Source organism: Athene cunicularia (genome assembly GCF_003259725.1).
Source record: "Athene cunicularia isolate RWA chromosome 5 unlocalized genomic scaffold, athCun1 chr5_part1, whole genome shotgun sequence".
Classification (NCBI taxonomy): domain Eukaryota; kingdom Metazoa; phylum Chordata; class Aves; order Strigiformes; family Strigidae; genus Athene; species Athene cunicularia.
Genome location: NW_020799101.1, coordinates 12,054,076 through 12,071,494, shown reverse-complemented (window position 1 = coordinate 12,071,494; position 17,419 = coordinate 12,054,076). Strand labels below are relative to the sequence as shown.

General features: G+C 43.8%; 1 protein-coding gene across 1 annotated transcript in view; it reads left to right on the top strand.

Annotated features, from left to right (window-relative positions):
* The first annotated feature begins 279 nt into the window (after window positions 1-279).
* Window positions 280-17,419, top strand: part of RCOR1 (REST corepressor 1) — a 42,764-nt gene continuing 25,624 nt past the window's right edge. Inside the window, exon 1 of the mRNA XM_026849752.1 lies at window positions 280-358. Within this exon, the coding sequence (XP_026705553.1) occupies window positions 316-358 (43 nt within the window). The 5' untranslated portion in view covers window positions 280-315. The remainder of the gene's footprint in view (window positions 359-17,419) is intronic.

The window sequence follows — 17,419 nt, the reverse complement described above, 5'->3', positions numbered from 1 at the left end:
ATTAATTAACTTTTAATTTAGATCTAACGTATGCTTCTTAGTGTACTGCATGAAAGAGGGAGTGTGCTGTATCTGTCATGTTATATAGGGGGTGATGCGTTGAAAAAACAAGGAAAAGCCTCAGGTCTGAATGGGAAGATGGAGTTTTAACTCTGTGGATGGGTTTTGTAGCTTGATTAAAAAGCTGCAGATGTGTGATAAGTCATTTTTGTATCCATTTTGCATCTGAAATGATTTTCTCTGTAACTTGGTTTGTATCTGTTTTTCTTTTAAGCCAAACTCGCAAGGCGAAGTCAGGAGAGAGATAATCTCGGCATGCTGGTCTGGTCACCTAACCAGAATCTGTCTGAAGCAAAATGTAAGTCTCCAAATCTTTTATTCCCCCTTCCCCTTACATGTATCACTTCAAGAATGCAAAGTTGCCACTTTCAGTGGAGAGATTGTCTCTGACCTTTCCATTATGATTTGAAATTAATTTGAAAAAAGAAAAGTCTACAAAGCAGTCCCCTAGAAGAGCTTCATTCCCCGCTGGGCAGCTGCTCAGAGCATCAAATCCCCAGAGGCAGGGAAAGCAGGAGAAATGTGACACACTTCCTGCCTCAGTATGAATTCTTTAAGATACTTATCCATGGTCCTACACAATCTGCTTTTTTGCTGCTGTAGAAAATGACAAATAACTGAGGAGAGCAAAAAGAAAAGTATTTGGGGCGGGGAAATATATGGTAATCAGTAGTACCTTTTTCTCACAAAGACACAAATAAAATCCACATCTGGAGCCCATGGAGGTTTAAATGCCAGAACAATTGCAGTGCCTTGGAATTCCACGTGAGGGCAATTACCAGCACTCTGTGTGTGTCTGGGAACAAGTCTTAGTGCGGCTGCCAGATGGCAGAACTAGTGTTTGAAAGGTTTGTCTAGCTACAGTTCTCCTCATGAATAAGTAGGACTCCTTGATTAAAGGGCTGCTGTTTGAATGCAGTAGCTAAACCTAAGTGCTTTTGGGGGAGGGAGCTGAAAGGAGCTATTTTTGACTGTACCTTTTTTTTCCTCCTTTCTGATTCTGGGACCAAGAATAAGAATATTACATTCCTGTTCCTCTGCAGTTGTTTGTGGTAGCACTATGAAGTTGATACCTGGTTTTCCCCTAGACCCAAGGGCTAAGATGGATCACAAGACAGTTGTGAGGTTGTAGTAGCATTTGCAAATTAATGCAGCAGAGATTGTGCACTAACTGGCTCTGTCATGAAAGGGCTGGGCTCTGCCCTGGGGCATTTGTTCCACTGAGCAAGTTGCCCCTTAAATTACAGAAGGATGATGGTACTATGATCTACAGATAAAAAGGGCTTTGCAAGGGTCGTGTCTGACTTCTTTCCTACCAGTGGTGTCTTGTCTGTTCCCTGCTGGCTATTGGATGCTGAACTAAATAAGACTGATGAGGAGAGGGATATATTTGACAGTTATCTACAGCGAGAAACCTCTAAAAAGGTGTAAGAGCAAGAAACTGTTGTCTCCACCAAAAGGAACGACTGTTCATGGGTTGTCTGTGACTACCTATAGCTGTCTCAAGGTTGAGAGTCTTTTGAATCTCTGCTCAGCTTTAGAACATTTTACTTCTGCCTGATTAGGAAACAAGTTTCTTGGAGAGGGAAGAGAAGAATGGTGGAGGAAAAAGTAAAGATATGTGAAATTAAGTAAAATAATCTGAGTATTCTGTGGCAGTAGGCACAAAAAATATGTAAGGACATTATAGAGCATAAAAAGGGTATATCATCTGCGAAGATGATGTCATGAATCTTAAGAGATCATTAAAAATGTGGTATGACACTGACTAAAGCTAGGTGGCAGTTGACTGTTGCTGGTACAATAAAAAAATTTGGGAAAACAACGTGAATATAAGAGGGCAAGAAGAAATTTCTAAAAAACCTCAAAATTTTATAAAGAATGTAGGCTTATCAGTGATTTCACCTTCCAGAAAAGATACAGAAAAAAAAAAAATTTCATACTTCTCTCCCTCAAACACTGTATTATGCTCTTGTCCTATACATGACACACAAACTATCTCCCAGCTGTCTGATTGATGTAGAGGGATGGAGTTGTGAAATTCAGTATCTAGCAGTAACAAAGATACCAAAGGAGCATTGTGAGAGATGACTTGAGGGGACCTTAGGGTGGCAGGAAAACTCCAGCAGGTGGGGAGAGGGTAGCTGTGCAGAAAAAGAGAACAGTTTAAGAGTGGGCTGCTTGGTCATTGCTTTGTGGTGTCATTTTGAGCTGATGCTGCCAAAAAGTATCAGTTCCTGTCTCTACCTGGCATTACTTAAAAATGGACTGTGAAAAACAAATCCTGCTGAAGGTAGCTGCTTTTGTTCTTTTTGAGACTAGAGACGGATTGATTGGTAGAAATAACTTAATAGCTTTAATGTATTCAGCCAGCTGTTAAGCATTGATTGCATGAGAGTCTGATTCAATCCCCCTTCCTTTCAAAAGACGGGAACCTCCTTCAAGATACCAGTGCTCTGCAAAGGCTGTAGAGCACTTAGTAAATGTATTACAAGCAGAGTTCCCTAATCTGTTTTATGGTTTATGACAAAAGAACATCAGGGGACAAGGAGGTCTCTTCAGCTACTTCTGAGTTCACTGACGAGTCTTGGCATTGTTGATAGTGAATCCTAATTAAATGGGGTCTGTGGGTTGATGATCATCATGATTGATGATCAACATTTCCATCAGTGATATAGGAACTGATATGGAATTGCTGTGGATTGAAACTGAGGATGAGCCATAGACTGACAGGATGGTAAATAAAATGAATGCCACTGATAGTCTTGTAGAGTGCTTTGGATCTTTTCCTAACTTGGACTGATGCCATTATAGTGGGCTTTAATGACCCAACTGCAGGTTACAAGTCTCAGTACTGGCAGATCTGGCTTTCTGCATCAAGGGTGTTTGCAAAGAAGTGGCTTGGAGAACGATTTTGGGGATGCAGTGAGCAGGTAATTTGTCAAAGCTTTCCAGAGTCCTCCCTGACCCAGTGGATGATGTGGGTGTAAAAAACAAGGTAGTCACTGGAACGCTTTGTTGCCTCTGCATGCAGAAGCAGTCAGAAAAATGAACCTCAGAATAGTGTTTTTAGTGTTGGAAAAACTGAGAAAAGGATGAAGATGGGAGCTACTGAAACATTTTGGAATCTGAAGACGAAGCAAACTCCATCTGTTTAGCTTACTGAAAAGAGACTGTAAGGGGACTACTGTAAATTATTTTCTTAAAAGGAAACTTTGACATAGTAAGAGGCATGCACAATACAAATAGATGACTGCAAAATAAGTCCACATGGACAGAAGTGAAATGTCTGGAGTATGTGGGGGTTTCTTTGTGATTGACTATTGGATGTTATCCAGAGAAGTGATGGATTCTCTTATTTCTTGATGCCTTTTTAAACGATGGATTTTTGTGATATGTGTGTTATCCTTGGTGGAGGGAATCATTGGCAGTGTGAAATTCCAAGTGGAAGGAGCTGTGTTCTTCAGGAGGTTGGTATAGCCCCTTGGGCTTCAAGGACTGTGAATCTGAGCTAGCACTTCCATTCTTAATATTGCTGTTCAGGTTGAGGTGTGGGTGAACAAATCCTTCCAATCAGGAGCATGTTGGTACTGTGTCTAGCATACTCCAAGGTGTTTAATCCATCCTGTACCTGTTCTTGTGGTGAACTCTTTGTCTGTTCCTGTGGCTGGGGCTCGACATGAAGATGGAAGTTAGTGCAGCACATGTTAACCATTACCTTGGAGTGAACTGGTAGCTCTTGTGAGCAGGACAGTTCTGTGCAGTCAGTGAAACTCTTGGAAGCCACCTCTCTTAACAGTGAATCTGTGCTACAAAACACTGAGCAGATCTGTGACAATGCTCAGAGTAACGCACATGGATGGGTTTGGCAGAGGGCTGGCCAAACTGGTGGAGGTTGTGGGAGGGTCCTCTGTAAACTGCTGAAGTTAATCCTGGAAAGACCAGTGTGTCAGCCGGTACCTGGTGGATATCTGCATACCTGATGCTCCAGGCTCGTACAATTAGTTAAAGCTGGTTTGGGTCCCATGCACCCTATATGCTGGAGCAGTGTTTTAGTCATGTTGGAGAAACCTCTTGCCTGGACACGATGAAATGATGGATATGGTAGAGAAGATTAAAACAAACAAAAGTATGTGTTGGCACATTGATCGCTTTTTTTTATCCTGTGTCACATTAACCATCAGTCCTGGGTACAAGCAACTTACTGCCTTGCCCATATTCATATCAAAGTTGAATGTTGCCAGCATGTTCCATATCTACTGCCAGACTTCTGCCTTTGAGGGGTCACTTGCATATAGTAGTTGCTACCGTTAGTGAGTAGTTCACAAAGTTAGCCCAAAGCTAGAAGTTTGTCCTGACTCTTTTGGAGAAGAAAGAAAGAATTGTCATTGTGCAGTAACTGAACATTTGGACTTAAAATAACGATGCTCCCCTTCCAGCTCTGCTCCAAATACCCTCTGTGCTGTGGCTGGTGTCACACGTCTTACAAAGAGCTTGATCTCAAAATGAGACTCCTGAGAGGCTCTCTGAGGACTTGGTGCCATGGAGGGCAACTGTTCTGGCTGTGCTGGGACTCTGTCACAGAGGGTGGGGAAGGGGATGGTGAGGGAGAAGGAATAGAGAGGTCTTGAGTAAGAGGACATAGATGAGCAGGAACAGCTAGGTGGAAGACAGGCATCTGCTCTCTTTGAGTGGCACGTGGAGAAGGAGCAGGGGAAAGAGTGAAAAATGCATTGTAACGATGCTGTTACAATCCTGTGCTGCACAGGATTGAGCTGGGCCAGCATGAAGCTATTAATAAAACAGCAGTGTCTCTCTCTGCCAAGTACGCCAATGGGTGGAACCATAAAGATGACATTGGGTTGGTTTAGAAATGAGCAAGTGCTGGCATGCTGCAGCTGCCCAGGAGCAAGGGATGGAAACCAGGCAAGAGGATAGGATGTGATGATTGCTTTTATGCGTCTGCAGTTCAAAGGTGAACTACAAAAGGAGAAAGATGTATTATTTTGCTAGCGATAAGCTCTGTTTCGAAAGTAATTTTTCTGTTCTCTTTCTGACAGAATATGTCTGCTAGATGGGAATTTTGCTTTATCACTGATGTCTTGGTGGGTGTCTCCAGTGGATTTGCAGTTTATGGGGTGTCATTGAAGGGGCAGGTGCTGTCCCTCATACCCCTGGGACAGCAGGTTGTGGATGGTAGCTGGGTCCCCTGGTCTTGCAGTGCTGCTTTGGTTTGACCTGATGATTGATCAGCATGCCAACTTTGGACACGCAACAGTCTCTTCCTCTGTTATCCCATGGCATCTCTTCCTGCAAGGGTACAGCTGGCTCTGTGCTTTACTTTATGCCAGCCTTGGTGCACTTGGAGAGAATTTAGACAGCCTCCTTCCCTCTGTGGGGAGATAGAAGTGACTAGGGACGTGGGGACAGAGGAAGGCCACAATTAGGTGAAGCAGCAAATGCTCCAACATCCTTTTGATATGCTTGGTCAAACCCTGTGGCTGGGGGGAAAGGGAAAGGGAGGGGTCTCTAAGTGTGCTGCAAAACCTGATGCTGGAAAGGCAGTATTGTGCCAGCTGATGCTCTGATGGAGGAAGAAGTGCTGGTTGCTATGGTTACTAAGGATATTAACCCTGTGGTGTCTGGATGGGCAAGGTTTAGCTAACTGTGCCACAGGCTGTGTAACGGTTTGGGAGAGTGGAGCAGCAGTGTTCCACCCTAAGAAGCTATGAGTTGGCATTCAGGATGTCAAAAGCCTATGTCCCAACCAAGTCTGTAAGTGTGTCCTGGTCATTAGTGTGTCAACAGCCTTCTTTAGGTGAGAGTGAGTTTTGGTAGCTGTCCTCTGTGGTGAAGGTGAGGTGAATACCAAAATTTTTGAGGGCAGTTTGTAGGTTTAAGTGGCCAGAGTCTGTCTCCCAGCTGTAGTTCAAGGGGGAATCTTTTCATAGAACAGGCTATGAATATTCTTCAGTTTCTCTTTTAAAGGGGATGTTAAACAAGCTTGAAAATGACCTTTGTATGAATTTTCTAACTTAAAATGACTGCCAGAGTAGAGGACAGGAAAATTTTTGTCTTCTGGAGTTGCTAAGTGTGCCTCATCATGCTTTGTGTGGCAAGTCTCTGTTTTCAGTATATAGCTGAGCCATAGCTGTTTTGAGAAGAGCTTCTGCTTGGACATATTATTTCCCTCTCAGCTTGCTTATTTTGGCCTGTGAATTCTGTGGATGTACAACTCCAACTATCGTCATCAGTCCTCATATTCCTTGGGGCGTTAGGGTTCCCTAGCAATAAATAAATGTGAGTGGAAAACTCCAAATGAGAGTAGACTGGGGAAAGTGTTATCCTAAAATCTCCCTTGTAGAACACGAAACCCCTATTTAACAGGATGCATTTAAAATGGATGGGATTAATGCCTCAGAGGTATGCGAGAGGCAGCCGCAGTGAGGGAGAGGATGTAATCTGGTTTGTATTCAGCATCAGCAAAGCTGCTTTTTAAGTCCCTCTTCTCCATCATGCTATAAACAGGATCCTTGAAACAGTTGGAATTGTGGTTTTATTTTTGATCCCCTCTCCTCTCCAACCCCTATCGTTTCTGTGACGTGGTTTATAACACAGCCCCATGAAAGGTTGCATTGGTGCTCAGTGAGAGTGCAGCCACCTTGGTCAGGAATGGGAGAGTGGGAGCTGCTTAGGCTTTGCCGCCAGAGAGAAAAAAGTATTATTGAACTCTTAGCTGAGCGCTTTTTTTTTTTTTTTTTTTTTTTTTTTTTTTTTTTTTTTTTTGTGGCTGGCTAAGTGCTGTGGGAGGTCTTGAAAGGCGTGTGTATGTATGTATTGTGCTTTTCTTGTTTGGGGTTTTTCTGCCTGTTTGTGTCTGAGGCTTATTTTGTTGAAGTGGGTTTTTTGGTAGTAGGAAAAGTGTTGGCTTTAAAATAGCTGTCAGGTAGAGCAAAAACTTCCACATCTCTAAGGGGTGGACCTCAGGGTTTATAATTGTTGCCTGAAGCTAGGTTCTTCCTTACCTCTTTGTCACTGAAGTGAAGATAGCAAAAAAACCCCAACCAGCTTATGATCTTGCTGTTTGTATGCACTCCTTCCCTAGAAATGCCAGTTTGTTGTCTGTCCCAGTGACAACAAAAAAGGATTAATGGAAAAGCAGAATTGGGTTTATGTTTATCCCTAATCCAAAGTTCATATTATGCAGTGAACCTGGCAGCTGTGAAGCCCGGATGCATATACAGTAGCTGAAGAATACAACTCTGTGAATTCAAAAATGAGAGAACTGGTGTTTAATTTGAGATTCTGCCTAAGTTTAGCTGTAGAAATAATATAGTCATGACCACTTCTCCCAACAACTGCAGTTGATGCACTTCAAAAAATGCTCAAAAGATGAAGGGATGCAGGTTGTCATTTTAGCTGAGGCACCTTCTGATGCTTATAGTAGCAGTATTGTGAACAGCAAAAAGAAGATACCAGGCTTCAAAGGCTATGGGTGTATCCCAGAAATGGCTGAGTTGCCTCAAACTTTTGTTTGTCATCTGCTGTGCTAGCTGCTGTTGCAATGCTGTGTGGAAATCTCATAGCAGCCCTTTCATCATTGTTGCTGCAGGTTGATATTTCTGGATCCTGAATGCATATTTAAATTAAGATGAGATTTTAACCCTTGCACAGCAGTGGTTTATATTGGAGCCAGGAAGGCAGTTTGGTTTGAAAGAACTAGGGTGTGTGTTTGGGATGGATTTCACTGAAGGTGCAGTGGATTGTGGATTAGGTTGTTTGGTTTGGTTTTGTTTTGGGTTTTTTTGTTTTGTTTTTAAAAAAAACCCCACAAACAAAAAACCTAAAGGAAAGAATGTGTTGGAGGGTATCCAGGAAGAGGACGTCTTATCTAAGGTAGCTGTGTTATCCTGGAGGAATTTTTGCTGCTGTGCTGGGAGTGGGGGAGCAGTCACCAGTTTCTTCATGTGCCTTGTTCTCTCCTGCCACCTGTTTGTTCCTCCTTTTTACTGCAGTGTGAAACAGGCCTTCTCCGAACCTGTTGAGATGACCCAGTTTGAAAATGCCTGCTGACACTCCTGTGCAGATTGAACTACTAGTGCTGGCGCTAGGAAGAAGCTTTTTCCCGAAGAAAAGTTTAGAGACAAGATGATGTGGATGTAATGGAGTGATGATAGCTGTGTTGAGAGTTACACTGGCAGGGAGCCTTCATCTGAAATACATTTGGGAGCAGTCTTAACCAGCCTGATAGGCGCTGTGTGAGTTGTAGGACCAGTATGACGAGAACTAGCAAGCTGCAGCTACTTTGTGCTGCTTGGACCCAGCCCTGGGACGGGCTGAGTGCACTCCAGTCTTGCTGGTCTTGGTGGGAAGGGCAGGCTTGGAGCATTTCAGAGAACTAGGTCTTTTTTCCTGACCTCTTGTCCCTTACTGTAGCTGTGAGGCTAAAAGAAGGATCAGGGAACTGGAGGGTAACTATTTTTTAATTTATTTTTTTTTCCTTAGAAGAAGGTTAGTCAGCAAATGCACCAGCAAGTGCATGTTTATAGGGATGTGATAAGAGCTCTGTGCAGGCAGGGAGGAGTTCTTGTGGGATGTCCTTCACTGGGGAATGCTTGAGGAGGTCATGGCCATAACAGCTTGCTGTAATGAGTTCATATGCTGCTGAGTGTGACCTTTACAGAGGTGTTCATGCAGGAGGCAGAGCAGATAGGCTTTCTCAGGGACATGCGCCAGAACTTCCCTCACCATAGTTTGCTGTGGCATTATTTTCTCTAATTAGGAACCACTCCCACTAGTTATTTTTCCTGTACTCTTATTTTTGCTCTTCGTGTTAAGTTATTTTCCTGATCATCTGCTTCTCATGCAGATGCATATAATGGTAGGGTAGTAGCCATACATCATAACTTCTCAGTAAGGATTGAGCTTGTAAATTCTGGCTAAAAGCTGTGACCACCTACCAATGATACTCCAAGATCTAGTTAGTGACATTGGTTTATCATAGGCTTTTCTGCTCAGTCTCTTAGGATCAGTCTTGAAGGCTGAAGGCCTGTATGTAATCCAAGTTTCATCAAGTGCTGTGTGAACCTGAAAGTTGTGTGTGTTTTTTTTTTTTCCTAAACTGACTTATATTTTATGTATTTTCAAATACCTTAATATCTGTCAACATAATGCTAATACTTTGATTTAGAAGCTACTATAAATATTATGTTGTTGAAGATCTGGCTGTGTAAGCTTGCTATCTTTTTTGCATGGACTTCTTGGAGGGATCAAAATAATTCCTTTGCACTTTTTTGGTTTCAGACCTGTAGGAAGTAAACAAGTGCAAGAATGAATGTGGCTAGTGTCTCCCAAAGGCTGGCCTGAGTACAGTAGGGCAATCTGTACGAGTTTGTCCATAATTAGCTCCTGATCTTCAGTAGAGAAAAGGTTCTTCATATAAACCTCATTTTTTTTGCCCTGGTTCTCATCCTGAACTACTGCACCTTAACCTGTAACAGGCGCTTGTTTGTTGCTTTAGTTCATGGCCTGCATTAAGTTATTAAGCAGCTGCTTATCAAGAAGCCAAACTTCCTGCAGGAAGCAGGAATAGGAACTTTTGGGAGCGGGATGAGGCAGACAGCAGGGGGGCAGAGCCATGACAGCTCTCAAGATAAGCTGTTCTCTAGGTTGTGCAGCCCTCTGTGCGTTGGAAGTGTTTGTCTTCGTTGTTGTGCTTCCCGTTAACTTGCTCACATCCTGCTGATGTGAAAGTGAGGAAAACGGAGTCTTTCAAAGGAAATTTGAGACCTAGGGTTTTTTTCATTCTTAGCACCCAGGTGCAGTAGTGCAGTGAATGATGTTGTGGGAAGGCTCTTGCTTTCTTAGAAGGGGCCAGCCCCAAACATCTGAAAGTAGGGTTTTTAACTGTAGATGTACAGGGAATAAAAACTCTCCAGTATAATGCTTCAGAAAATACAACTAAAGGATTAGTTCCTCCAACATCAAGCTGCCTTCACATAGTCTCTATCCTTCTTCATCTAATTTTGCTGGAAGCAAGTTTCATGCAACTTCTTCATGAATGCAGAGGCCGACTGGGTTGCTGAGGCTATTATGTTACTCATATAGCTGGGTTTGGAAGTGAGAGGGTTGGCTGCAGAAAAATAACTGAAATATAGTATGTGGTGCTTTTGTGACCTGACCACTCACCATTCAGGTTCGTGGGGTTCTGTTCCACCTGCTGAGGAGCTGGATGTGGGTAATTACAGCTGGAGGTTCTCTTCCCTCAGTGAGCAGCTCCTGGCTCTTGCACATCTGCTGTGGGCAGCTCCTCTGTGTGACTGACTTGTCTCCTTCCTTTCACTGCCTGCTGGCTTGCCTGATGCTTCCTTTCTGCCCAAGTGACATCCTTCAAGGAGGTAGCTAGGGGACAAATTGGTTGTTTCTTTTGCTTTTGTACCCATTATAAAGGGGGTCAGCATGGCGTCTACTCTCTTGTCACAGGCTTTATTATCAGTAACAATAATAATGAGCTGTAATTTAACCTGATGGCTCTTCTGCTCCAGCATACTCATGTGTGTGTACCCTCACACTGCACAAAGACCCCGTGTTGTGGGGAAGTGGTTACCCATGCTGTTTAGGAAGCCTGGCTCTGATACAGTACATTTATTAGTTTGCATTACCACCACAATGGGGAATATAACAGTTCTGGTTTAAACAGGAGTTTTCAAAATCTTCTGGAGGGTGGAAAGTGGACCTTGTGAAAGGTTTTACCCTCTTCAGAGGGCTTTGAGTCTGGATATTCCTTGATAGCTTCTGAAGCTGGTTGAAAGCAGGTTGTTTGACCAAGGTTTATGGTAGTCTGTGCTGACTGGTTTGCAGACCAAGAATTTCAGCATATGTAGTGTGACATGGTTGAAGAGCTGAGAACATTCCTATGTAGAGTACCAAGGCCTTGTATCAGATTGCTACTAGTCTGCATCTGTGGTCTCCCATACTGACTGTCATCCGTGTGTATCAAACTTATTTTTCTGAAGTGGTAAATCCGGCTTTTGAAAAGGATATACTAGATCAGGCATTTTCAAGGAGTGCAAAAAAAAAAAAAATTTCCATAAGAAAATCTGTGTGAGGGAGGTTTCTTCCAATCCAAGTTACTGTCTCCTGCATTGAACCATCTGATCAAATAATTTTTAAAATATTCTACCCCTTGTCACAACTGTATTGATAATGTTGCGACTTGCATTGCTTGGGCATGTTGCTGCCTGTAGTTGAAGTATATAATCTGAGGCTATAACCTCTCGGTAGAGTTAACTCAAGCCATGATTTGACAGCCGAATAAATCTGGCTTTAGGGCTTCTCAGACTGAATTGAGAACACTGTGCTGAATAATGCAGAGAGCTGTTCTGCTATAAACTCGCTTTGTTAGGATGCGTGTTCTGTGCGTTTATCCTGTCTGTACCTTCCTGTCTGTGTCTTGGAGGGTCATATGTGGGAAAGACTATTCCCTCTCTGCCAGAAGCTAATGTGCACTGGTTTTATGTTCTTACATGGGCTCCAAACCCAGTATCAAGTGCTCTGGCTAGTTGCATTTAATACAGTCCAGTGCCTAGGTCTGATTTAGGACCAGGTTTGCACTACTGAATGATAGCCATGCTCACATTCTGTATGGTCACAGTTTAGGTCCCAGGGTGATCTAATGTGGCTCTGCCTATGCTGTGCTAGGTCCCATAGGTAGTTTTTCCTCTTTACTACTGCCCTGTCAGATCTCCCTTGTCCTCTTCTCTTCTGTGGTATGTACAGAGACTTCTGGGGTTGTAGTACCCAGGGCCTGTAGATCCTGAAGCCTGTGCCATTCCTCCAGTAAAGCGGTGTTCAGTGCTATGGTGGAGTAGATTTCTGCCTGAAGGTTAAATGTGATGGACATATAAGAAGCAGTCTTTCTTCCCAGAGGGTTCTCCGTGGATGTCCTTACAGGGGGCATCCACATGACCTTTCTGAGGGAGAACAGCAGCAGCATCAGAGAGCAAGAGAGCATCAGCCAGCTGGCTTTCATTGTGGTGGTCCTCATTAATACACGGCCCACATATGCACAGTGTGTTGAGACTTTTATTCATGTGATAGTGTCAGCTGAGGGTTCAACTTTAGGAATAAGCATATGTTGGTAAAAGCTTTAGAAGTAACATGTCTACTAGCAAAAGGCCTTTTCTGGTAAACAGTTTAAAATAGCTTTGTCAAGCTACAAAAACTATGCTGGATTTGTCAGTACACCTGTGTCTGCAGTACAGCCTTCTTGCTGGTATAGTAAAATCTAAAGGCAGATGAGTCAGGTCTTTAAGAATCACTGGAACTTCAACTTTGGACTTGCCCTTAGATGCAGGCCATGCAAAGAGCAGCATAAAAAAAAAAATGGGGGGGAAATATGGTATTTCTTTTCTAACTTATTAGTATGCACTGCTTGGGTGGTGACTGGTTGCCATTGTGTGAGAAAGAAAGCTTTTGGTATGTCAGAGCTTTTAAAGGGACAAATGTCTCAGCAGTGGGGCACTCCATTTTATTCCTTGTTTTATGCTCTCTGAGGCTGCCGTTTCCAGGCTCCAGGTGTGGTTCTGTGAGCAACTCTTTCCTCACCAGTGCTAGTTTACGTAGCCATGCCTGTCCCTGCCTGCCTGCTCATCCCTGCCACTGTGCTGTGCTGGGGCAAGGAATGAGTTGCGCTTTTGGCTGAGTTAGTCTCATCTGTCGCTGGAACTAAGAGGGCTTGTCTCTTCTCAGGCTTGTGTAACCTCCCACCAAAGCAATTTCTGTATGGTATACAATCATATAAAAAGTGTAAAACTGTTTGGTTTATGAATAACATGCTCCTTTGGTGGTGGTCAGCTGTTCAGTGCCGTGAGTGGCTCCAGAGCTAGTGCAAGAGAAGGCGATAGCCTATGTAGCTAGGGCTGGCAATAGGGTCAGGGACTGCTCCTCCTGGTAGGTGAGAGCATCTCTATACTTCTAGCCACCACTCAGTGCTTGTACAGCTTCACTGTTGCTTGGGTGAGGGAGCTAAATGCAGCAGGAGAGGGTGGGTTGTTTTTCAGGTGGAAGTTTCCCAGTCTGGTTCCCTTGGGGCCCAGGCAAATATTTATGCTCTTGGGTGGAAAGAGGTGACTGGAGGCTAGGGGTGCTTAACCTGGCCCTGCTGTCAAAGGAGACTTCTAATGCAATGGAACCCTATGGGCCTTGATATGGGGGCAAGAGATGTAATACAAATAAAATCAGAGTTACAGGGAGGTAAGTGGGCGGGAGGTTGAGGATACAGAGAGTCCTGTGACTCAAGGTACCCTGCCCCACTGCAGGGTATTTTCTCTTGCCTCTGTTCAAGTAAACTTCCCCGGGATAAGGTTGATTTTCCTTTGCCTTGCAGTTGCATCCAGACTTACCCCTCACCCGCTGAAGATGCGGTGGAGTTAAGGCCTAAATCCTGTTGTGTCTTCAGTGGCATGAAGTGATTTTTAAAGTAACCTTTGTGTTTGTAACTAGTGCACTCTGTTCCTAGAAGCAGTGTTAAATGAGGCTCTATGCCTGCCCAGATCAGTTCAGGACCAGGCACAACACATGGCTGTGCTCTGGTTCTCTGCTCCACTCTTGCCTGTGACATACATCATGTCTTGCCATGAAGAGGAAATAGCTTTTTCAAGGCAGAAGACCCTTTTAAAGAAGCGGGTCTTATTTTCTTTTAAGTGATTGTGCCCAGAAAAAGTGGTCAAGCCGCATTGCTTTGATCTCTGCTCCCCCCTGCCTCCTGTTGCAGCTTGCTTTAGTGAGATATTTGTCCAAACTGCTTTTTGCAGTTTCCTCTCCTTGTGCTGGGACCACGAGGTGGCAGGATTGTTCCACTGATGCTGCAAGGGTGACGGGGACAGCAATGCAGCTGCTCATTTTTATAGCCAAGGCAAAAACTGTGCTTAGTTGTTTGTGTACCATCGTAATTGTGTTTTGAAATTTGGAAGAATTTCACATGTATGTGTCTAATCCATGCTCCTTACTTTCTTTATACAACATTGAGTTGTTCTGGGTCTTGACTTATGTTATCAAGGGAGATGGAGGGGAGGGGGAGATGTACAGCAACATCCAGAATTCTTCGCAGGTTCCAGCATTGATCAAACCCTGTGAAGCACATTACTGAGGCTGTGAAGGCTGCTGCTTTTGTCCTCGTTTCACCCCATTCTCTCAGGGTATTGCATCACGTAATATGCAAAGTGTTCAGAGCTCCTGCAGTACCCCAGTAATAGGGGTGAACTGAGGTTGCAGCAACAGCTCTACCTCTGCATTCTTGTTGCTTGCTATAGGCTTTAGCACACTCACTTCTGCTGCAAACCCTCCTTGGGGTCACTGAGTCCACTGAACATAATGCAATGCCTGTGGGGTCACTAAGAAGCAATTTGGGTAGGGGGGGGAAATTCTACTGAAAGACTCACTTGAAGAGATCATTTAATCTGATCAAATAATGATGAGGGGAGTCATTGCTTACAGGCATTTTTCTTTTCAGAGTTTTCCTACCCTTCTGAAATTAATGCTCCTGTTTTACATCTATTCACTGTTCTAGGATGCAGGGCTGAAAATCAGCAATGCAGTTGTTTTCTCTTGTCTCTCTTTCCCTGTCAGCCAAGAGGGTTCCCTTTCTTTTGTCTATATTGAGGAATTCTTTCTGGAAGATAGTTAAGCAGAAGAAGAGGGTGTATGAGAGAGGGCTGGAGGTAAGACCACAAAATTCAGGCAGTTGATGGCACCATTTTGGTCAAACTCTTCTCTCTAGATGGCAGAGGGGAAGCATCTTTCTCTGTTTCCTTTCCCACTCCTTTCCATTTCCCTTATCTCTTTGACTGTTAGTGCTGCACACAGGGTCCTTTGGTCATTTCATTGTAGACATCGCTTCTTGTATGAGGGAGAGGTGGTTTTTAGCATCTGAACACTCTGTGCTCTTTGGTGACAATGTGTATGTGGGGCTCTGTTCCCTTTGTGTCCCCTCCTTTGTGCTGCTTCTGCCTTCTTGAGCATGACTTCCTGTAGGGAGGGAATACACTTTGGGCCTGTGCTGACCCCATTTTGGGTGTGGGACAGACGGAGGGGGCCCTGCTCACCTCCACACAGCTAAAAATGCATGCAGGAGAAGAAATATAGCCAAATAAGTAAAGAAATACCAGGTTATGATTCTCTTTCCTTTCCCTCCCCCCATCTGGTTTCTAGTAGCAACAAGAGCCTTCACAGGAGCAGTGCATCTCCCATGTCACACAACTGTGTCTATGCAAGTATCATTGTCTTTTTGGCCTGGTCTGTGCTGAAATGTCTTTCTGGCATGTAGAAATGAGTTGGATGGGAGGGGAGGATGCTCTTGTCTGTTCAAGAAAAAGTTATGCTGGTACAAAGAGTACATGGTGATATCGTTGATGCTGGGGGAAATGGGATGGGATTGCTTTGCATTTGTTTATTCTCTTCTGCAAAGTGGCTAAAAGCTGTGCTTGCAAACTATTTCTTCTGGTGTAAGCAGGGCTCTGCCCCAGGCTTCTCTGGCTCCGAACTCTGATGTCTAAACAGACTGCTGGGTTACATGCTGAGCGTGACTGAACGTCACCGAAATGCAGTGGAGCAGAATTTCACGTGCCCACTGCCCTGGGCTTGCTAGAGGTGTGTGGGGAAGGCAGAGATGGAAGAGAGCACTTATTTATCTGGTGTGGCATGTGAAGCATTAAGCCTGTAGCAATTCCAGGCTCTACTGGTATGGGAGACTAAAGGGATCCTGTGACTCAGCTGGTGCCATGCTCTTTCTTGCTCAATTCATATGGAGGGGGATGCAAAAGAAAGAGCAATCAGAAGGATTGCCCAAGGGACTGTCATACCTCTCAGATGGTGCAAGCATCAAAGCGAGTGAGCCCACAATTAACCAAGAAATTACAAGCAAAATGGGCTAGATTGTTAGTAGGTAGGCAGGGAACAAGCCAGGAGTAGAGTATGATGGTGTACTACTTGTTGTTCTTCCTTCATCCACAAACACTTGTTTAGTGTGTAGAAGGAGCATTGCTATGTGCTTATGGTTGGAAAAAAGCCTTATTGCCTTTCTCTTGTTTTTCTTTTCCTCCACTGTAACAATGACATGTAACATTGAGGTGTTGCAGACCCCACTGACAAGAAAAGCATCCAGCCTCCTTTCATGGTGTCTGATCACTCACAGTCTACTGTTTGGCTCTGTGGTGTATTGACTTGATTCAAGAGAAATCCTGTTGATATTGATATGTGGGGACCTTGCTAATGTTCTTGCTCAGGAGAGAAAATGCCTTAATGATTTTTTTGAGGGGGGTGGGAAGCAAGGGGGAGTAAGTATGTTTTCCTTGCTTATAGCATCTGGCATAAGAAAGGTAATTTGCTGGGAAGGAGAACGACCTCATCTCTTCTCTGTATATATTAAAGGATAAGATGCTGAAGTCAAATCAGGAACTATAGATCTTTCCACAGTGAAAGCAAGCTAGTTAATGCAGGAGTACTTAGCATTCAAGAGCTTAATTCATCTTTGGACTTCAGAGAATTCAACTCCTTTCCCTCCCCCTTTCTTTACCTCCCCTTTGATAAAATATATAACACTGCATGTACAATACCTGTCCTAAGGAAGCTGTGAGCATTTAGCTGAAGTACAGGAAAATGTTGCACTTGGGGTTTCCTGGCAGTTTTTGGTGTAGTTATAAACTCTGGAAGCATGTGAAGTCTCTCTTCTGCCTGCATCCTACTGATGCTCCCTGCCCTGTTTAGTGTGTGGAGGGAAGGGATGGTGTGTAGGGAGAAGGCAGTTCCCTTCTCTGTCCCCATTTCCCCCATGTGGTCCTCCTTGATCATGTTCTCCCCTTGTCCCCTTGAGGTGTGGTTCTGCAAGTTGATTTTTTTGTTTTGTTTTGTTTTCCTTGGCAAAGCTGATTTCTGAGGTTCCTACCCTTTGGTAACTCTCAGGATGTTCTATTAGGCAATGCAGCGATTTCAGCCTAAGTTTCTGTCACTGTGCCATTACCTCCACTGTCTGTGCAACTATATTATTATGTTTGCCTTTTGTAAAAAAAAAAAAAAAAAAAAGTTGCATGCAAGAAGGGATGGTTTTCATCCATGTTCAGCATGGTCATAGAATGATTTGGGTTGGAAGGGGTCATCTAGTTAGCCCAGGTTGCTAAAAGCCCCATCCAACCTGGCTTGGAACACTGCCAGGGAGGGAGCATCCACAACTTTTCTGGGCAACCTATTCCAGTGCCTCACCACCCTCACAGTAAAGAATTTTTCCCTTTATATCTAATCCAAATCTAACCTCATTCAGTTTAAAACAGTTACTCCTCATCCTATCACTACACTCGCTGATAGA